Source organism: Salvelinus namaycush, chromosome 4, assembly GCF_016432855.1.
Source record: "Salvelinus namaycush isolate Seneca chromosome 4, SaNama_1.0, whole genome shotgun sequence".
NCBI classification, from domain to species: domain Eukaryota; kingdom Metazoa; phylum Chordata; class Actinopteri; order Salmoniformes; family Salmonidae; genus Salvelinus; species Salvelinus namaycush.
In genome coordinates, this window is record NC_052310.1 from 54,620,421 (window position 1) to 54,643,308 (window position 22,888).

General features: G+C 43.3%; 1 protein-coding gene across 1 annotated transcript in view; it reads right to left on the minus strand.

Annotated features, from left to right (window-relative positions):
* Positions 1 to 22,888, minus strand: part of LOC120045925 (1-phosphatidylinositol 4,5-bisphosphate phosphodiesterase epsilon-1-like) — a 38,666-nt gene extending 15,778 nt beyond the window's left edge. Inside the window, exons 1-9 of the mRNA XM_038990850.1 lie at positions 21,986 to 22,888; positions 10,250 to 10,544; positions 9,606 to 9,925; positions 4,049 to 4,194; positions 3,706 to 3,961; positions 2,242 to 2,462; positions 1,178 to 1,904; positions 805 to 987; positions 416 to 663 (exon numbers count right to left, since the gene is read on the minus strand). Of these exons, the coding sequence (XP_038846778.1) occupies positions 416 to 663; positions 805 to 987; positions 1,178 to 1,904; positions 2,242 to 2,462; positions 3,706 to 3,961; positions 4,049 to 4,194; positions 9,606 to 9,925; positions 10,250 to 10,544; positions 21,986 to 22,888 (3,299 nt within the window). The remainder of the gene's footprint in view (positions 1 to 415; positions 664 to 804; positions 988 to 1,177; positions 1,905 to 2,241; positions 2,463 to 3,705; positions 3,962 to 4,048; positions 4,195 to 9,605; positions 9,926 to 10,249; positions 10,545 to 21,985) is intronic.

Consider the following 22,888-nt stretch of genomic DNA (forward strand, 5'->3'; position numbering starts at 1 on the left):
GAGAAGCCAATGAAAATACACATTAAAAGAGATGTTATGTGTACCGAATTCCAGCACAAACATCATCACACACAAATGAATGAAACATTAAGCATATACACACTCACACACTTAAGCAATAAGGCATGAGGGGGTGTGAAATATGGCCAATATATCACGCCTAAGGGCTGTTCTTACCCACGGCGCAACGTGGAGTGCCTGGACACAGCCCTTAGCCGTGGTATATTGGCCATATACCACAAACCCCAGAGGTGCCTTATTGCTATTATAAACTGGTTACAAACGTAATTAGAGCAGTAAAAATAAATGCTTTGTCATACCCGTGCTATATACCACGGCTGTCAGCCAATCAGCATTCAGGGCTCAAACCACCCAGTTTATAATGAAGAATATACCCCACTTTGTAGCATATTACCCCGGTTGAGCCTTCTGATTGGAGGCTGAGGATGAGGAGGAGATGGAGGAGGAAGATGTGCTAATGACCATGGATCTACTGCTGGAGGGGGAGAGAGGCCCTGGGAAACCATAGGAGCTGTTGTCATCTTGGTCTTGGTCTTGATCCATGTTGTCTGTTGGGTCCGGTGCACTCCGCACTAAGATATCCCAACCACTCTTCACCTTATGTGAAACCATCTCATCATCTGTGGCATCCCCACTGTCCCCCTATCACCACACACACACACACAAACACACACACAAACTATTTAGTTCTTTTATTGAAACTGACTCAACATGCTCTTCCAACCCAGCACCAGGAATTTGTGCAGGAGTTCTCTAATCTCTACTGAAAATGTGTTTTCTCACCCTAGTCATAGCCTTCTTTTTCTTTTTATTAGAGCTACCAGTCTTCTGATTGGAGGTCACAGTGAGATGGCTGCTCTTCTGAGCTCCAGACTTCTCCATGCTACCAGCACCCACACTCCATCTCCTGCCTCCAAACAGCTCGATGGCCTGGGCTAGTGTCGGACCCTCGTACCTGCCATCCTCCTAGAAGACAGAGGAACACTGTTGAAGTGCTCGAGTCCAGGACTCACTCGTGTCACGATTTTCATGACTGGTGACACCATTAGTGTCACCTGTAGTGACTCTGACTCAGACTGGAACACTATGGAATTGGGACTTAACTCTGACCTGAGGTTTAGTAACTTGACTCCATCACTACATCACAGTCCCTCACCTGATAGAGGTTGATGTACTTCCTACGGAGCCACTGCAGCCTTTGATCAGGGAACCTCCTCAACCTCCTGTGAGCAGCTAACAGGGCCTGCAGCCCAGAATACACCATCCTAGCTGTGTTTCTGGGGGCCACAAAGTGTAATAACCTGTTGTCTGTTGTATGGAGCCCATAGAGCAGAGTCACCCCACACTCCTCCAGGCTCAACCCACATGAGAGCTTGTTCTGCAGGCATACCGCCTGAATGTCAGCCCCTGGATGGCCCATGAAGACAGCTTTAGCCACGGAGAGATCCAGGAATCCATCCGCCAGGCCTTTCAGTATGGACTGCCCGCAGTACTGAGGCCTGCAGTGTGGGAGGGTCTGACCACCAGCCCCTGACCCGGTGGGGCTCCGAAGTTTGGATGAGTCAGGGACAGGGCTAGAACCAGGAAGGCCCCCACCGCCACTGTGGAGCTTGGCCCAGGTGAGGACACAATTGTCAGGTTGGAGTCTGAGCAGGCAGCGGGCAGTGAGGTGGGAGTCCTGATCGTAATGGATCACAGTAGCGCCCTGCTGGAGGAAGTGCTGCACGTGGGGGTGGAGGGTAAGGATGTACCAGGGGATGAGCTCCGTACCATGGGCAAAGGCCTTCTGAGTCCTCTCACCACTACCCTGGAGGTCTGGGTCTTTGCCCTGTGATAGGTCAGATGGGTCACTCGCAGAGTCGGAGAGATCGCCCACGGTGAACCTGACCAATTACGGAGAAGAGGGTTTTCAGGAGAGGAAAATTACCCCCAAAAACATTCAAATGAATGCAGATTATATACAATTAGACACCAACACAAATATTTCTAAAGAAGCTAAATGCAAAACAAATGATAATGCATTGACAATTATATTTAACACAATTAAATATTGAAATGAGGAGCCAACTTCACCTAGCTTGTATCAGATAGCAGATCAACATATCGTATGGTGTTGTGGTACCAGTGTTTCCAAATTTTATTGACACTCTCTAGCACAATCAAAGCCAAAATCCAGCACAATCCACTAAAAAGTTAGGTGCTTCCATTGTGAACACTTACTGGTTGCGGTAGCCGTCCATGAAGGAGTTTTTACGTGAACCAGGGATGCTCCCATCACCAGCCCCTCCGGACTCCTCCCCATCCTCAGACTCCATACTGCGGTTGCAGCTACGGATGGTCTGTAGGATGTTATTGACGGTTCCTTCCTTCTCTGGTTGGTTGAGCCCATCTGGCCCCGCCCGTTGCAGGAAGTTGTCCTGTCCGTTGTAGTCAGAGAGAAACTATGGAAAGAAGACATGGTGGCGTTTAAGATGGGAACAGTTACTAAAGTATATTCATGATGAGTCGGGTTGTGTGGAGATTCACTTTTGGCCTAAAGGGATGGACTTTGATAAGAAAAGGTCTAATGCACTTGATATTTAGATAGAACTCACTAAGGCCTTAATTGGTCCACACACACGCAAACAGTTGTGAAGAAGGCATGACAGCGCCTCTTCCCCCTCAGGAGGTTGAAAGGATTTGGCATGGGCCCTCAAATGCTCAAAAAGTTCTACAGCTGCACCATCGAGAGTATCTTGACTGGCTGCATCACTGCTTGGTATGGAAACTGCCGTCCTTGATTACATGGCGCTACAGCGAGTGGTGTGGACAGCCCAGTACATCTCTGGGGCCCAGCTCCCTGGACCTCTATATCAGGCGGTTTGAAAGGAAATTGTTCAAGACTCCAGCCACCAAAGCCATAGACTGTTCTCTCTGCTTCCGCACGGCAAGCAGTACCGGAGCAACAAGTTTGACACCAACAGTCTCCTGAACAGCTTCTATTCCCAAGCCATAACACTGCTAAATAGCTAACATTTATTTTCCCACTGACTATGCACACTCGCACACCCACTCTATCCACACTTTACACACTCACTCACACATACACGCACACGCACACACACACACATTTAATTTGCTCACACACACATAACACGCACACACATTCATACTGACTCCACAGACAAGCGCACACACTCACATACAACCATCACACACGCTGCTGCTACTCTGTCTATAATATATCCTGATGCCTAGTCACCTTATCCCTACACATATCTACCCCTATACCACTCCAGTATCCCTGCACATTGTAAATATGGTATTGGCACTGACCCTGTATATAGCTTCTTACTTTCTCATGCTCTTCTTACTTCTATTTCTTGTGTTTTTGTTCTACTTTACTTTTTTTGATAGTACTAAAAATATTGATTACTGCATTGTTGGGGAAGAGTTTGCAAGAAAGGCATTTCACTATACTTGGGCACGTGACAATACAATTTGAAACATTAAACTTGTTATTTAAATGTCTTGTAAGGAATATCACAGAAGGAAGTATGGGAAACAACAGGTGAAAACAGGTGCAGTGATGTCAATGCTCTAACTTGATCCTAGATATGTTTTTACTGTCTTGACAACTCCTATGGCCATTGTCATAACCCCCAAACAGATCTGGGACCAGGCAAAAAATGTATCATTCCTCACCTCCACAGAGTCCTGTGAGCTGAGGCGTGGTCTGAGGCTGATCAGGCTAGCTGCTCCATCCAGGGCCTCCCCTAGCTCTCTCAGAAAGACCCCACAGAAGGGCACTACCCTGCAGCCCGGGATGTGGAGTGCACGCGAGACCACCTTCCTGTACTCTGCAGACGTCTCGTGGTGCGCCATGGCATCCTTCAGAGCACGCATGGTCTCGATGTTCGACTGGTCCATGAACTGCCACATCTTAAGCACCTTGCGAGACCTGAAGGGTAGGATGGGGGAGATGCTGAGTGTTAATAGAGAGATGTAGAGTGTTCCCTTGAATAATTGGTTCTATCCTTGTTTCTACCTGAGTCCAGCCAGGAACTCCATGACGGTGTTATAGTTTCCCATGTTCCAACAGCACCTGGCCACATGGACCAGACATGAGAACACCTCTCTCTTCTCCTCCATAGAACCGGCTGTCATAATCATCCACGTCACCCAGGAGCTCACCTGGAAAATACAGTAACTGTAAGTGTAACAAACTGGGTGTGAATCCTGGGTTACCTTTGTGTAACAGGACTGTGTTAGCCTATTGAGCTAAAGCCAAGGCATTAGCTCTGGAAGCCAACACAAGTCTTCAGGGGCCTCATTTAAAACCGTTGCATAAATTTCACACTCAATTTCTGTATGCGCCATTTCTGAAAAGTCTGTGCACATACTATACATACAGTTGAAGTCGGAAGTTTACATACACTTAGATTGGAGTCATTAAAACTTGTTTTTCAACCACTACACAAATTTCTTGTTAACAAACTATAGTTTTGGCAAGTCGGTTAGGACATCTACTTTGTGCATGACACAAGTAAATTTTCCAACAATTGTTTACAGACAGATTATTTAACTTATAATTCACTGTATCACAATTCCAGTAGGTCATAAGTTTACATACATTAAATTGACTGTGCCTTTAAACAGCTTAGAAAATTCCAGAAAATGATGTCATGGCTTTAAAAGCTTCTGATAGGCTAATTGACAACATTTGAGTCAATTGGAGGTGTACCTGTGGATGTATTTCAAGGCCTACCTTCAAACGCAGTGCCTCTTTGCTTGACATCATGGGAAAATCAAAATAAATCAGCCAAGACCTAAGAAAAAAAATTGTAGACCTCCACAAGTCTGGTTCATCCTTGGGAGCAATTTCCAAACGCCTGAAGGTACCACGTTCAACTGTACAAACAATAGTATGCAAGTATAAACACCATGGGACCATGCAACCGTCATACCGCTCAGGAAGGAGACGCGTTCTGTCTACTAAAGATGAACGTACTTTGGTGCGAAAAGTGCAAATCAACAGTAAAGGACCTTGTGAAGATGCTGGAGGAAACAGGTACAAAAGTATCTATATCCACAGTAAAGTGAGTCCTATATCGACATAACCTGAAAGGCCATACAGCAAGGAAGAAGCCACTGCTCCAAAACCACCATAAAAAGACAGACTACGGTTTGCAACTGCAGATGGGGACAAAGATCGTACTTTTTGGAGGAATGTCCAAAAATAGAACTGTTTGGCCATAATGACCATCGTTATGTTTGGAGGAAAAAGGGGGAGGCTTGCAAGCCGAAGAACACCATCCCAACCGTGAAGCACGGGTGTGGCAGCATCATGTTGTGGGGGTGCTTTGTTGCAGGAGGGACTGGTGCATTTCACAAAATAGATGGCATCATGAGGCAGGGAAATGATGTGGATATAATTGAAGCAACATCTCAAGACATCAGTCAGGAAGTTAAAGCTTGGTCGCAAATGGGTCTTCCAAATGGACAATGACCCCAAGCATTGTGGCAAAATGGCTTAAGGACAACAAAGTCAAGGTATTAGAGTGGCCATCACAAAGCCCTGACCTCAATCCAATAGAAAATGTGTGGGCAGAACTGAAAACACATGTGTGAGCACGGAGGCCTACAAACCTGACTCAGTTACACCAGCTCTGTCAGGAGGAATGGGCCAAAATTCACCCAACTTATTGTGGGAAGCTTGTGGAAGGCTACCCGAAATGTTTGACCCAAGTTAAACCATTTTTAGGCAATGCTACCAAATACTAATTGAGTGCATGTAAACTTCTGACCCACTGGGAATGTGATGAAAGAAATAAAAGCTGAAATAAATCATTCTCTCTACTATTATTCTGACATTTCACATTCTTAAAATAAGGTGGTGATCCTAACTGACCTAAGACAGGGAATTTTTACTAAGATTAAATGTCAGGAATTGTGAAAAACTGAGTTTAAACGTATTTGGCTAAGGTGTATGTAAACTTCTGACTTCAACTGTACATAAGCCTACTTCAATGTAAAATATCAGCTACTAATTTCAACTGTACTGTACAGCACTGCCTATGATATTGCAAAACTTGAAATACATATAGACTATCTATATACTAGGCTATTAGGTCCAAGTAGTGTCGATCATTGTCACGGATGGGCTATTGCAGCAGATGACCACACCAAGTTCCACTCCTGTCAGCTAAAAACAAGAAGATGCGGCTCCAGTGGGCCAACACTGGACAATTAAGGAGTGGAAAAACATTGCCTGGTCCGACAAATCCCGGATCCTGTTGAGTGATGCTGATGGCAGAGTCAGGATTTGACGTAAGCAGCATGAGTCCATGGACCCATCATGCCTGCTGTAAACGGTACAGGCTGGTAGGAATATACCACCGTCCAATTTGCAGAAACTGCGTGATGCCATCGCGTCAGCATGGACCAACATCCCTGTGGAATATTTCAGACTTGTCGAATCCATGCCCTGAAGAATTCAGGCTGTTCTGGAGGCAAAGCGCTGTCCGACCCAGTACTAGATGGGTGTACCTACTGGCCGGTGAGTGTGTTCTGCAATGATTATGAAAATAAAATAAGTAGGAAAAGATTCTTGTGTCTAATTATACGTTTTATTTTATACCCCTTTTTTCTCCCCAATTTGAATCTTGTCTCATCGCTGCAACTCCCCAACGGGCTCGGGAGTCATGTCTTGCATCCCCCGAAACACGACCCGCCAAACCACGCTTCTTAACACTCGCCCGCTTAACCCAGAAGCCAGCTGCACCAATGTGTCGGAGGAAATACCATTCAACTGAAATCCGGGGTCAGCCTGCAGGCACCCGGCCCACCACAAGGAGTCGCTAGAGCACGATGAGCCAAGTAAAGCCCCACCGGCCAAACCCTCCCCTAACCTGGACAACACTGGGCCATGTACATTAAACCACTGCACCCTAATTATAAGATTTCTATGTCTAATTATTTTAGATTCTAAAAATAAAACAGATTTTCGCTCTTCTCAATAATGGTTGCATTGTTAATATGTTTTCCTGTTTTTAGTTTTTTATGAATAAGCTTTTCATCCTATTCTCCATTTGCACAAATATTACTTACCAGCTTGCAGTACAATATTTCAACAACTAACAGATGTGAGCACATCTGTATGCATGGTCTAAAGTTTGCGAGGAGGTGAGCACATTCTCACTTCAAGTTAAATTTGTACAAATGCCCACTTTTGCGTGACAACTTGTGCATGCACATTTTAGGGGACATTTTGTACGTGTGCACGGTTTATAAATGAGGCTCCTGGTCTCAGGCACAGTTACTCTGAAGGTGGACCAACGATGCCCCATGCTGAGACACATAGCAGGTTAGTTCCCAGCTAGCACATTTGGTTCCTTTGAAGTTGTGGGAACGTACGTTTTTGGTTTCCCATTGGTTCTGGGAATGAAGCCATAAGTTTCCTGACCTGTAAAACTGAGTTTGAGTTTGTTCTGGGAACGTCAGTGTTTAAGGTGAAGGGAGGTTCTGAGAACATTTTACTATGGTTCCCTGAAAGTCTTCCTGGGAGGTTTTATTCATATTCTGAGAACGGTTTATGATTGTTGTTTTTTATCATGTTCTGCTATATATTACACTGCTAGCTTAGGTTAATGGTTTTGAACTCCAAGCACAGATATTTATTTTTTTTACATTTATTTAACCTTTATTTAACTAGGCAAGTCAGTTAAGAACAAATTCTTATTTACAATGATGGCCTACTTAAAGGCAAAAGGCCTCCTGCAGGGATGGGGGCTGGGATTAAAAATAAAATAAAAATATAGGACAAAACACACATCACGACGAGAGAGACAACACAACATTACATAAAGAGAGACCTAAGAGGATAACATAGCATGGCAGCAACACATGACAACACAGCATGGTAGCAACACAACATGACAACAACATGGTAGCAACACAACATGGCAGCATCACAACATGGTAGCAGCACAAAACAGGGTACAAACATTATTGGGCACAGACAACAGCACAAAGGGCAAGAAGGTAGAGACAACAATACATCACACACAACAATACATCATAGGACACATGGATATTAATTTGCTTAGGCCAACAAACCTGAACACACTTAGCAAGATAGAGGATAGAGAGAGTGTATATGGTGAGAACGGAATGTATATGTTTGTAAATAATATTCTTAGAAAGTTCTTTGAACATTTATTGTGGTTTTTATTGAATAAGTTGTCCTCGATAGGCCTGAGCTCTGACGCCTGTGTCACGGATCCCACTGGAACTTTCATTGCGCACACCTGGCCCCTATTCCCACTGATTGTATTTGTATATATGTGCCCTTTGTTCACCATGGTGGGGTCGATTATTGTTACAATGTCCGTTGGTGCGTGTGAGTATGTGCTGTGTGTTGTGGATTGCGCAGATGATTACGGGTCTCGTCCCGTGTGTTAATCATTGTGCGCGTGTCTTATTTACTCAAGGTACTCCTCGCTCTTTTGTTTGGGTTTCAACCCTGTGTTTTTGTTACGTGTCTGTTTGGTCTTCGTCCCCGTGCCTTTACACGACACGCCGTAATTTGGAGCTTAATATTACGATAGAATATTAGAATATTACGCATTCCTGCGCCTGTCTCCTGATCCTTCATACCAACGTGACAGCCTGTTCATGGTTTCACGATTATCTTAGTGACAGAACTCAGGCCATCGTGATTGATAGGGTTAAGTCTGAATTTCTTGAATTACCACAGGGGTCATGCCACATGGGTCAATTTTGGGACCTGTTCTCTTCACTACTTATATAAAATCCAATGGGCAATCTGTAAAAAAGTAAACTCAATCTATTTACGGATTATATTATTATGTATGTTATTGCCCCGACTGTTGATCTGTCAGTGTCAAAACTACAGTCAGATTGAATAGCTATGCAGAAATCCCTTGATAATTTAAAACTTGTGCTTAATTCAGGCAAAACGAAATACATGTTATTTTTACACTCTCGTAAGAATGTTTCAGATGAACTACATGTTCACTCATTAGATGGTTCTCCAATCAAACGTGTTCCCGTATATAAATACTTAGGTATATGGATTTGACTTTTAAAAAACATATAAATGAGCTGGTTAAGAAGCTTAGATTGAAAGTAGGCATTTTCTACAGAAACAAATCGTGCCTTTCTCTAAGCAGTGCGAAGCAGATTATTCAGTCAACCTTTTTATCTGTTCTTGATTATAGTTATATCATTTATCAATGTGGAGCTGCTACTGCTACTGCTCTTAAACCTTTGTATGCAATCTACCATAATGCCCTTCATTTTGTTACAGGTGACAGTTCTGATACTCATCACTGCATCCTGTATCAGAAGGTCGGCTGGACTTCACTAAAGACCATAGATTTCTACATTACTAGCTTTTTGTTGCCCTTCTTCATAAACTTCCGTCTTATCTAACTTTGCTGATGGAGTATAGACACCTGAGTTACCTAACCCATTCACAGGATTGGTTAACTCTTGAGGTTCCTACAGTAGGGTCTCCACCAAGCTAGGTAAATCTGCTTTAAGTTTTAATGCACCGTATTGCTGAGTTATGTCTCTCTCACCTCATTGAATCTTGTGACCAGGTCCTCTACAGCATTGTGGGGCCGTCTGCAGCCAGCCATAAGATGGGGTTGTACAGGTTGATGTGCCTGCCCCTGGGGCTGTGGCTGATCAGGGCCCCCCAGGTCGAGGGTGAGGAAACAGAGGTAGTCCAGGGGTAAGATCCGGCTGTATAGATGCAGCTCCTGCTCCATGAGGACGTAGGCCATCTCCTCCGGGAAACTGACCAGGGGACAGAGGTCAGACAGCTCCTTGTTGACCTCCGTCAGCGGAGCTGCCGGCACCACGCTGGACCCCGCCATGGGGGAGTGCAGCTGGCGCTCTGAGGGGGAGGGAGGAAATAGGGAGGGAGAAGGAGGGAGGGGAGGGTGAGTCAAGAGGGAGTTAAGACAGGAGGAACATACTGTAGATTGTTTCTGAATTCCAATGTGTCCCCTAGCCCCTACTCATAGACACTTCCTCTAGAACTGAATGGATCAGATAAGTGTATGCAAAATGGCTATAGCTCTATCCTTCTCTCTGATAAGTCAGGTAGTATTTTAACCACATTTGATTAATATACATGTCATTTAATTTATTATGTAAGCTGACTTGATTCAATGCTTAATCAACTTGAATTTCATAAGATTCATATTGGTTATGGGACCTTTCAGGACAGCCCAGCCCAAGGGACTTGTGGTGATACAGGGAGGAGAGTCGTTGTCTCCCCTGTTGCCGATGGACAGAACCACTTCCAGGAGGGTCCCTGAAATGTAGGTAGAAACGTCAGTCCTCTGTAGGGTTGCGCGGTAGCTAGACGCCCCTCCTCCTCCTGGCCATGGCAATGTGGCCCTCCTACGACACAGATCCCTCCTCTCGGCAGACGTCAGCAGCTTCCTGGAAGAAAGGAGTAGCTCTCCGGATCTGGCCACCCTTACTTCAGCACTCAGAGCATGGCATGCCTGGGAAGACAGAGGAAGATAGTTGTGTTCAGCAAGGCAAAACGTTTTGCTACGGAAAACAATTATCTTCGTTGTCATTGGACAAGTTCAGATAGTAGTCCCTAAATGTTAAAAACTTTTCTCCCTACTGAACACAACCCAGGGATGTCATCACCTAATCACACCCATAAAAGACATACAGTAGCCTTTCTCATAAAATGTGCTATTATAACACTGTGTGTGGGCCAATTCCCCCTCAGGAGACTGAAAAAATGTGGAATGGGTCCTCAAATCCTCAAAAAGTTCTACAGCTGCACCATCGAGAGCATCCTGACTGGCTGCATCATCGCCTGGTATGGCAACTGCTCAACATCCGACCCCAAGGCGCTACAGAGGGTAGTGCGTACGGCCCAGTTCATCCCTGGAGCCAAGCGTCCTTCAATCCTGGACCTCTATACCAGGCGGTGTCAGAGGAAGGCCCTAAAAATGGTCAAAGTCGCCAGCCACCCCAGTCATAGACTGTTCTCTCTGCTACTGCACTGCAAGCGATACCTGAGGGCCAAATCTAGGTCCAAAAGGCTACTTAACAGCTTCTAACCCCAAACCACAAAACTGCTGAACAGTTAATAAAATGGCTACCCAGACTATTTGCATTGGACCCCCCTTTTTTTACTCTGCTGCTACTTGCTGTTTATTATCTATGCATAGTCACTTTACCCCTTCCTGCATGTACATATTAAATTATTTGTATTCCATTTTAGCCTGACAAAAATCTATATGAAGTGTCTGTCTGCTTCTGAAATGCAACTTGGCAGTTAGTCTAATATCAATACATTGTTGTTTGTCTAATGCATTTGTTTGAGTATTAAAATATTGTGAAAATGAGGGTTGTGATATTAACAACGATTCTCAGTCAACAAAGTAGTGCCATTATGAGGAAGAGGCTCTTCTGTTGCTAGGTGACACATCTAAAGACAGTGCACCAAAAGCCCCATAACAATTGTGTCACAAACACCTTTAAACCCCCACCCCCCTCTCTGCCTTGTCCCTGGCTCTTGGACCTACAGTACTAAGCTCTTTAGCTACATGGGAAAACCTGATGGATGTGAACCAACCTAATCAAGCAACAGGAATTTTGGTCAGACCACATGGAGAGACAGTAGTAGAAATGTATTGCTTTCGTTTCTGATCTGTGTATCTGACATGTAAGTATTTCAATTCTCACATTGTAGCATTGTTGCATGTTAGCTGTAGGCAGATGGTGGAAATAGTACCCAATTGTCATACTTCAGTAAAAGTAAAGATACCTTAATAGAAAATGACTCAAGTAAACGTGAATACTATTTTAGTAAAAGTCTTAAATTCATTTAAAAAAAAATTATGCTTAAGTATCAAAAGTAAAAGTATAAATAATTTCAAATTTCTTACATTAAGCCAACCAGACGGCACAATATCTATATTTATTATTTATTTACGGATAGCTAGGGGCACACTCCAACACTCAGACATAATTTACTAAAGAAGCATTTGTATTTAGTGAGTCTGCCATATCAGAGGCAGTATGGATGACCAGGGATGTTCTCTTGATAAGTGTTCGAATTGGACCATTTTCCAGTCCTGCTAAGCATTCAAAATGTAACAAGTACTTTTGGGTGTCAGGGAAAATTTATGGAGTAAAAAGTACGTTATTTCTTTAGGAATGTAGTGAAAAAAAGGTTGTCAAAATTATAAATAGTAAAGTAAAGTACAGATTTAGTAGTACTTTAAAGTATTTTTACTTAAGTACTTTACACCACTGGCTGTAGGTAAACCCTCTGATCCTGTAAAAATAATACAAACATTAAAAAATTAAGTAAGCTTTATGAGACATCTTTTTGAGTGCGGACCCACACCTTTTTGCTTATCTAAACCCTCTGAACCTGGGGAGATGGTTGTTAGCCAGTATGTGGAAAGATGAGAGGGAAGGTCAGGAGCAGCACCCTTGGAGGGCGCCCACCACCATAGTCCCTCCCCGACTGTGTATTTTACCCAGTGTTGGGAGAGCGAGAGGAGACAGGGAGCAACCCCCTACCACCACCATCACCACCCCTCCTGAGGACCTCTAGCCCCAAACCTCCATCAACCCTCTGTAGGACCCAGGACATCCAGCCCGCACCCCACCACCACCCCTCTCCAGTCCCTTTTGGCTGTTAGTCAGTATGAGGAGAGAGGAGAGAGAGAAGTCAGGAAGCGGATCCAGCTGGCAGAGCCTAACAGACATTGTGCTTTAGCTAAACCAAATATTTACTCCCTGGAGTCGAATATTCAGAAATTATATTCACATCATCCTCACAGCACTTTATCCTCCTTCGGTTCCTTTAAAGGGTATGGAACTCATAGTCATAAATTATGTTATTCTCTCCAACACATGAATGAATGCACTAATGAACAGACGCATGCATGCACCAGACACACACGCACGCGCACACGCACACACACACACACACACACACACACACACACACACACACACACACACACATGTTAATTCTTATAGAATGTCTTCCATACTCCATACTTCTATATCTATGTGCAGATATCATACACAACAGGTTGTTAGACATAAAAGCCTTGAGACATGGCTACATTGGTAAAAGTCAATAGCATCAGTATTGACAGATTTGAATTGTGCTGTTGTTGATTTCTGTAACCCGACGGTTGCCCCAATCATATTGTATGATAACAGTGTTTCCCCTAGGATTTCTTTTTAGCAGTGGTGACAAGGGTGGGGTGCATTGGTACTAGCATTAGCGCAATGACATGCTAGCTCTTCCAATAGGCTTCCAGTCTTTGAGCAAACGACTATTAATTTAAAAGCGCGTATCGACAGCAATATATATATTTTAAAAAATTACATATTTTTTTGCAGCGGTGGCAACAATTTAGCAGCGGTGGGCAATGAACGTAGGGGAAACACTGTATGATGATGTCCTATTTCCAGTCTACCTTTGACAAAGTTAGCATATTTTTGCTAGCCTCGTCCCAGACTCCCAGTTGTGTCTGTGCTGTCTTGCCAATGACCAACAACCATAGGAGTTGGCAAGACAGCACAAACAGATCTGAGACCAGGCTTTGCATCATTTAGTTCAGCATACCGACTGTATCATCTGAATGCTCAAGTGACTTACTCTTTCCTCTAGCACTCTCTATGGCATGCATCTCAGGTCTGGAGAGCGTCAGGACTGACTAAATATTTTGTTTTCCAGGACGTGTACGTCCCCTTGCCCGGACTGGCCTGGCCCGGCCTCCATCCTTATCAAGGATCAATCAGCCATGTTTAGACAGTCTGATACCTGCACAGCTCCACAGGCTCCACAGGCTCCACGGCCACATGCTTTATCAAACTCTGGGTCATGTTCATTAGGCACCAAACGTAAGAAAACGGACTTAAACAGGGAGGGACTATACCTGAGGGGTATACTACAAAGTGGGATCAATAACTTAATACCTTAATAACCAATACATTTGCATAAATATTCTGAAATAACCTTTCATTTTTTTTTGAAAGATAAGCTTGAAATGGCCATGGTATAATAGACTTGACAACCAAAAACACATATCTAAGTTTAGCTTTGAACCAGAAAATCAATTGTTATTTCTGGTTGTTTATCAGCTCCCTGGATTTGTCCAATAAGAACAGCTTATTTTTGTTTTCCGTAAGACATTTTTTTCCGAAAAACATTTTGCCATAATGAATATGACCCAGCATGAGCTGGGCTGGACCAGAGGCCTCCACAGACGTTGGGGATAATGGCCGTCAATGGACCTCATTTGTCAAATGGTTGTATCTCGTCATTCTCACTCAAAGCTCAGGATTTTGGTCGATTTCAACATGATCATAGGGTGCATCACAATTGTCTATAGTGGTGTCCTCTCCTCATCCACTTCATTATGTACTGATCATGAGGAAGGTGAGAGCTGTATGTTAGAAGAAGCCTTAGTATTTGCATATACCTGTCCATTTCAGAGCAGGTGAAGAAAGCCTTGGTTATTGAGATGCACAGTGTTCTTATATTTGGTTTTGTCAATTTTGTAAAGTTTCAATATTTGAAAGAAGAAAGTGAGTTGTAGTACTACTTTCCATTCAGCTTGTTGCTAGTACTTGTACAACGATTTGTAGGTCTAAACCAATAACATTCTCTCTCAAATTGTAATAACTGTTTATTACCATCTGTCTTTATGAATGCCGGGGCGGCAGGGTAGCCTAGTGGTTAGAGCGTTGGGCTAGTAACCGAAAGGTTGCAAGTTCAAATCCCCGAGCTGACAAGGTACACATCTGTCGTTCTGCCCCTGAACAAGGCAGTTAACCCACTGTTCCTAGGCCGTCATTGAAAATAAGAGTTTGTTCTTAACTGACTTGCCTAGTTAAATAAAAAAGGTTAAAAATGTAAGTCGCTCTGGATAAGAGCGTCTGCTAAATGACTTAAATGTAAATGTTTAAACTACTGATAAACTCTTTACAACCCCTTTAGAAATGTTACATTAATGTTAAGTGTCAGTCAAATACCTTTCACATATTAAAAGTTGAACTCATGTAGTCAGTTTATACATTTCTGTCTGTTTAAATTAAGCAGAACACATACTGTATGTTTAGTCTAGAGGGGTGAGAGAGAACACCCTACTACCTTTGATAAATGCTTCCTGGAGACCACCATCATCCCAGTCCCCAAGAAAGACAAGGGGACATGCCCAAATGACTATCGCCCCTTCGCACTCACCCCGGTCATAATGAAGTGCTTCAAGATGCTGGTCATGGCCCACATCAAGGCCAGCATGCCAGGCACACTGGACCCACTCAAATTTGCCTACCACTCCATGGATGATGCCATTTCCTTCATTATTCACACAGCCTTAATGCACCTGGACAAGAGGAACATCTATGTGAGAATGCTGTTCATTGACTACAGTTCAGCATTCAACACTATTGTTCCCTCCAAGCTCAACAACAAGTTCAGAGCCCTGGGTCTGGATACCACCCTCTGCAACTGGATCCTGGACTTCCTGACAGGCAGACCACGAGCTGTCAGGACCAGCAACAACACCTCCTCCACACTGACTCTTAACACAGGGGGCCCCCAGGGGTGTCCCTTTGCTAAGTGGCTTTGCATGACACTAACTCCATCATCAAGTTTGCTGACGACACCATGGTTGTTGGCCTGATAAGAAAACAATGCCAAGTCAGCCTATAGGGAGGAGGTATGTGAACTGGCATTGTGGTGCCAGGACAACAACCTCTCCCTTAATGTCAGCAAAACAAAGGAGTTGATTGTTGACTTCAGGAAGCAGCAGGGAACATGCCCTGATCCACATCAATGGGACTGCAGTAGAGAGAGCAGTTTTAAGTTCCTTAGCTTCCACATCACCGATGACTTGATATGGACCAACAACACCATCACTCTTATCAAGAGGGCACAACAGCATCTTTACTTCCTAAGGCAGCTGAAGAAGTACTGCATGCCACCCTGGGTCCTCTCCAAATACTACCGCTCCACCATCGAGAGCGTCCTGACCAGTTGCATCACGGCCTGGTGTGGGAATTACTCCGTCCATAACCGCAAGGCCCCAACCCATCCAGGACATTTACTCAAAACTGTGCCTAAGGAAGGCCTGCAGCATCCTCAAGGACACCACACACCCCAGCCATGAGCTGTTCAAAGACTCCAGCCACCCTAGTCATAGACTGTTCTCTCTGCTACCGCATGGCAAATGGTTCCGAAGCGCCAAGTCTAGGTCCAAGAGGCTTCTAAACAGCTTCTACCCCCAAGCCATAAGACTCCCGAACACCTAATCAAATGGCTACTCAGACTATTTGCAATGCCCCCCCCCCTCTTCTCCTCTAATACAGTGCTGCTACTCTCTGTTGTTATCACTTTAATATCTCTACCTACATGTACATATTACCTCAACCAACCGGTGCCCCCGGACATTGACTCTGTACCGGTACCCCCCTGTATATAGTCTCGCTATTGTTATTTTACTGCTGCTCTTTAATTACTTGTTACTTTTATTTCTTATTCTTATCCGTATTTTTTTTAAACTGCATTGTTGGTTAGGGGCTCGTAAGTAAGCATTTCACTGTAATACACCTGTTGTATTCGACACGTGACTAATACAATTTGATTTTGATTTGATTCACTACCTTGCCGTTGGGCAGACGGTATCAGAGCATTAGGTCTGATACCAACAGGCTCAGAGAATGTTTCTATCTACAAGCCATCAGACTGCTGAACACTTGAACTGGACTGACCACCTGCTCTGACTCTCTGCACCTCAGCACACATGCACTCACACACGCACACACACACACACACACACACACACACACACACACACACACACACACACACACACACACACACACACACACACACACACACACACACACACACACACACACACCCCTTCCCCAAAACACATGTAAATATTGGACTATAAATTGTGCCTTCCTGTATTATACTTATGCTAAAAAATGTATTCTATTCTACTGAGCCATTAACTTTATGTTCATATTCTTATCTTTTATTATTTCTTATTGTAGTTGCATTGTGGAGAAGGAACCTGCAAGTGAGCATTTCATTGGACAGTGTATACCATGTGTATCCTGTACATACAACTAATACAACTTGAAACTTCAGCCATCCATAGAGCCTTCAATAGACTATAATAGTGCAGCTCTTGTCACAAGGATGCATGTACTGTATGTTTTCTAATGAAACCCTGTGAAATGATAGTTGAGAAGAACATGTATGGAGCCCTTGCAACACTGTCATGAGCAACTGCCATAAGCAACACTATGCTTGGTAGGGTTTTACAAAACAGTTGATCAGTATCAAGGTTCTCGGATTACGTTCCAGCCGTCTGAAGACCGACAAATTGGACCCACATTTGCCATCAGAAAGACAATCATACTCTAATTCGAGTGATCCCCACTGATATGAATAGCAAAGATTATAGTATGCATGGTTTGGTAGAAATGTTAGTAAAGTACTAGTGCTTTCTTTGAATTAACCATCTGAAAGAAAGAGAAAATATATTCTGACTTACATTAGAAGATCATGCCTAATGTGATACAGCATCCAAAATTGGTGAAAGTCAGTAAATCCAGAATAGTCTTGTCATGTCTGTATGTTCCAGTTTGTAGTGGAAGAGAGAGGAAGAGAGGAGGGAGATATGTTTGAGACAGAAGAGAGAGAGCATGTCTGAAACCTGAGAGAGAGAGGGAGAGAGAGAGAGAGAGAGAGTTTTGGGACAGCTCCCCTTATATGGTTAGGGAGACTGGACATTAGTAAGAGGTATTAGGAAAATAACATTACCTTTATATATAAAACACACATCACCGTCTCTCATCTCCTACTGTAAACCACTATAGTGACTACATAGCCAGTATTAGCCACTGTGATGTAATTCACCAATGACTCTACTGTGGGTTCATTCAATAGTTCTCTCTCTCTCTCTCTCTCTCTCTCTCTCTCTCTCTCTCTCTCTCTCTCTCTCTCTCTCTCTCTCTCTCTCTCTCTCTCTCTCTCATTATGGCAAAATGGTAAGTGTTGCAGATAGATATGAAATATGAAGCATAGACTAATTACAGTTCTCAGTTCTGCATTAAAAACAGCCAGGTCAATACAATGTTTTTTTTTCTTGCAATGATTTGGTGTCAGAACTCCCTGATGACAGGAGTTGATACAAGATGCCTTGGGCTTCAACTAAAATATGCAGGGATAAATTATCACAGCTCATCAGATCTGGGAAGAAAATAGTTGTCTTTTTTTGTTTATTTGAAAATACAAACTTTTCAAATACTCAAGGTAGTCAAATATAGTTTATATAGAGTTTCAACTAAAAGGCAACTATTTTCTTTGATATTCAAATAAAGCTCTCAGAAAATGTTGAATACCTCTCAGAAAACCAAATAATATTTGAAGGTATTTGAATATATGCAAGTTGTTTGAAAACAAAAACAAAAATGTATTTGATGTCTGCCAAATATTTGATGAAGAACCAAAAATTACAGCACTTAGTTTGATTAGTTTAAATATATGATCATAAGCACATGGTTTGGAGGGCTCTTAGATATTAATCTTAATATAGCCTATTTTCTAGAATGAAATAAATAAGGGACATGGAATCCCCTCAACATTATAGTAGACCACTTCTGTAGTATCAAATTTACTAACAAATATATTTTCACAATGAGTGAGACTTAAGGTAATACAGTAACACTTAACATCAAGTTTTTATACATGTGTAGTAATTTTGTAATTATTACAATAGCAGCATTGTTGTTTCATAGGACTTTGGAAATTGCTTTATAATTGCATAAATAATGAAATTATTACATAAGTGGAATAAAGCACAGTCACTTCCTCTTGTGTACAGTAGTTACAAAAACTTTCAGCGCATTTGTATGCAATAAAATGCAATTACCAAAGCATTATGTAACAACATGCTAATAAAAGGTTGCTCCAAAAGTAATTATAGTTTTATTACACAGGCACAAGAACAGTCTAATGTTAAGTGATACTGAGAATGATAACAATAACAACATGTCCCCCCCCACATTTTGAAATTGCATTTTTGTCCCCCCCAGTTTTATCATTGGAATGTGATACAAAACGAGGCATCGGTGTGCTTTAGGACCATGCGGACGTCTCTGAGAAGTCGGGTAGACTGGTTGGGGTGTTTATCCTACAGGATTAAAAATATATATATATAGAAATAAAAAGATTATGTCCTCCCCACTTCTAAAACCAAAGTTGCGCCCCTGGTTACAACTATAGTTATCCCAGGTCTGCAGCTCATAGACATATGCCTGCATCTTTCATATCATATTGTAAATACATTTGATCCCAATGTATTTCAAAACCAAGACAGCAATGTTTTTTGCCACACAGACATCTTACGAAAGGCTGCAGTTTGGGTGATGGGTGAAAATCTCTTTACTATATAAACAAAGCCTTATTTTAACGCATTGGTCGGCAGTGAGTGCACTCAAGACACACAGAGGACATGCACACATGCACACTCAGTTACCAATCACAATTGTTTATTCAATTGCCTAGCTGTTATTTTCAATGGCAATGTTTTCTTTCACAGAATTTCCCCTAATAATTCTCTGAATTGTCCTTAACCCTGACCCACAGTTAAAAGTTGTATGTAACAAGTGTTGTGTTTTCTGAGTTCAGCCAACCCTAAAATGACCTATTTTAACCTTGATCACCTGATTACTGACATAGATTCTGGCATTATTTTGTACAGAAACGACTTAACCAGGATCTTAAAGTCTTATTTCTGCTGAGACCATGGTGGTTCTGCACAAATCAGTGGAGGCTGGTGGGAGGAGCTATAGGTAGGCAGGGTCATTGTAATGGCTGGAATGGAATGATTGGAACCATACTAAACACATCAAACATATGGAAACCACACGCTTGACTCCGTTCCATTGATTCCATTCCGGCCATTATAATGAGCCTGTCCTCCTATAGCTCCTCCCACCAGCCTCCTCTGGTACAAATACCTCTTGTACAACAAGAGTTGGAGTTAATTCAATTTCCATGGCTGCCAGTTAAATCAAAATTCAAAAGGCACTCACACATCTGAGCTATCTTTGTTGCAGGTTCATTGTAATAAAAAAGAAGAACCCATTTAAATCAGCCATATAATTTATTTTCAAAGAAGTGCAATTAGTTTACCGGAATTAGATTTAAATGTTATTGCCCAAATTCAACTAATAAAGGCAGACTATTGAAGGCAGACTGTTATTTATTGACAAGTTGAATCAGGAGTGTTATTGCTTTGACTGGAGCAAACAGCAGTGTTTTCCAGATTGGACACTTCTCTGTTCCAAGGATTCAAGTGGGCAGTACCAATATGTAGTTTACCACTAGGTGGCAGTCTAATCCACTGTATTGTTACCGGCAGGGTAGAGTCTATTGCCACTGCAGAATTAGTACTGAATGAGGTCTGCAGTTGGTTTCTCTCCCAGATTGACACTTTAAAGCACCATAACCCCTCTGAGTTTATGCCACTCATCCCCCTCTTTATGAATGTACTCATAAACTATTTATTGTGTGGGACCACTGTACACACATCCTGTTTTATTAACTTTACATACACACAAAATTATTGAGGGTAAAAACAAAATATAGCCCGAAGGCTTATTTCCATTATGGTAAAATATATTTTTTCGAAGTCAACACAAACATCACCATCACCAGTTTTCTCTAATCATCCTTATCTCAGAGGTTCTTCTTTCCATACAGGTTATGAATATTTTGACCTGCTCTGGCTCTATCAGCCAAACCATTAGCAAATTATGGACCAATAAGTAGGCTAAGTATGTAAGTTATTCCTTTCATTTCCCCTGAAGCTTGTTGTTTTTGACTCGGCAACACCTTAAAAACAAACTCTGGAGTGTGTGTGCTTTGTTTTCCACGGACTTTATTTGTTTCTCATGGTTAAGACTGTAACCATCTGCCAAGTGATTGTGATGTAATGGTGTAGCCTAACTTTTCCATTGGGTGTGTACCCACTGGAGCAGAGAAGCAATCCCAGACCCTCTTTCTACATCTCAAATGGCATCCTATTCCCTATATAGTGCACTACCTTTGACCATAAGGCTTTGTTGAAAAGTAATGCACTTTAGGGAATAAGGTGCTATTTGAGACGCACCCTCTATAATACAGGCCTCTAGTGTTCTACTTAACTTTTAACCACCCCTCCCCTTTGCTCTCCTACCCGGCTACCCCAACCCCCATTTCCCCTGCAGCTCCGTGAGTTTTGCCTCACACTGCACTGTGTGTAGTAACTATTACATACTGTAGCAGGGGATTTCACACACATTTTTCCTTTTTGTGCCCCGCCGTGTGTGTGTGTGTGTGTGTGTGTGTGTGTGTGTGTGTGTGTGTGTGTGTGTGTGTGTGTGTGTGTGTGTGTGTGTGTGTGTGTGTGTGTGTGTGTGTGTGTGTGTGTGTATGAGTGTGTGTGTGTGTATGAGTGTGTGTGTGTATGAGTGTGTGTGTGTATGAGTGTGAGTGTGTCCAGTGCAGTCTAGGGCTTTTCCAAAGTAGATTTTAAACTAAAAGTGACACAGTTTTGCTCAATGGAACCATGAAAGCTAACTGTGTGTATGTTCTTACCTCAAAAAACATGTCTCCTTTTTTTCCAAGGTGAGGTTTACATGCTTGCAGATGTAGACTCTGAGAGGTTGAACTGTGCCCACTGTATCCACTCAAGCGACTGTATTCACTAGGCCCAGAGAAACGGTCCCTTCTGCAGACAGCGTCCCACGCTTCCTCACTGATCCTCCACGAGGGTAATGTCCTGATGATTGCCCTAGTCCCTGTACACACAGACTTCTTCACCCTCTGGTTATCCCTCAAGAACCTACGGACCAGGACCGTCGAACGCTCCCTCTTATTATATACCAAGCTATCCTCAGTCTCGCAGTCAAATCCTAACCTATTGTCTGAGGCCATCTTCAAAGCTGTGGGGCTTTTGGGAGGGCTGGTGGGAAGGAGTGCCAGTGTAGAGCACCTTTGCGTTTTGGCCTTGCCCCTTGGGCTGATGTGCCCATCTCTGAGTTCGTGGGCACAGCTGGTGTCAGCGACTGTTGATGACGTCATCTCCTCTCCGAGACAGAAGGCGAAGCTGCCCGTAGCGACTCTTATGGGGGAAGATGGGACTGAGGATGCTGAGCCTGACAATTTGCCCTCTACAGCCTCCATGCCTCTATCACCTAAGGAGGTATCAGAGTAGAGCAAGCCCTGAAACCAGTTCTTGCCCCTACCTGGGAGTGTCCTTGCATTACACAGAGGAGACAACTCCTGCGACTCCAACTCCTTGACACTCCTACGTACATCTGTACCATGATGTACTACGGTACCCACAATGCTCTGTGTAACATATCCTGTTTTATCCGCTGTGTACGTCTGAGGTGAGATCCCTGCTCTCTGGACTGGAGTGTTACTGTCAGAGTCATTGCAGACGTCTGTGATCGGTTTACTTTGGCTGCAGCACAGTACACAAGGCCCAAGGCCCTTCCTGCGGCTTATGCCACAGCAGCAGCCTGAAGGTTTACTGGCAGGCACAGTCACACACACTCTTTGTCTCGATCCAGCATCCAGAGACTCCACTGAACGGCAGCCATTGCTGGAGTGTTTATCCGGTTGGAATGGCGGTGGCGATGCATCTGTGTCATCAGAGTGTAGTTGGACTTTAACTCTCCGCTGGGTCCCATGTGGGCTCCTGTGCCTTACAATCCCATGATCTATCAACTCGGCACGCGTCTCTGTCCCGTCTGTGTTGCTGGTAGAGAATTCCTCCAACAT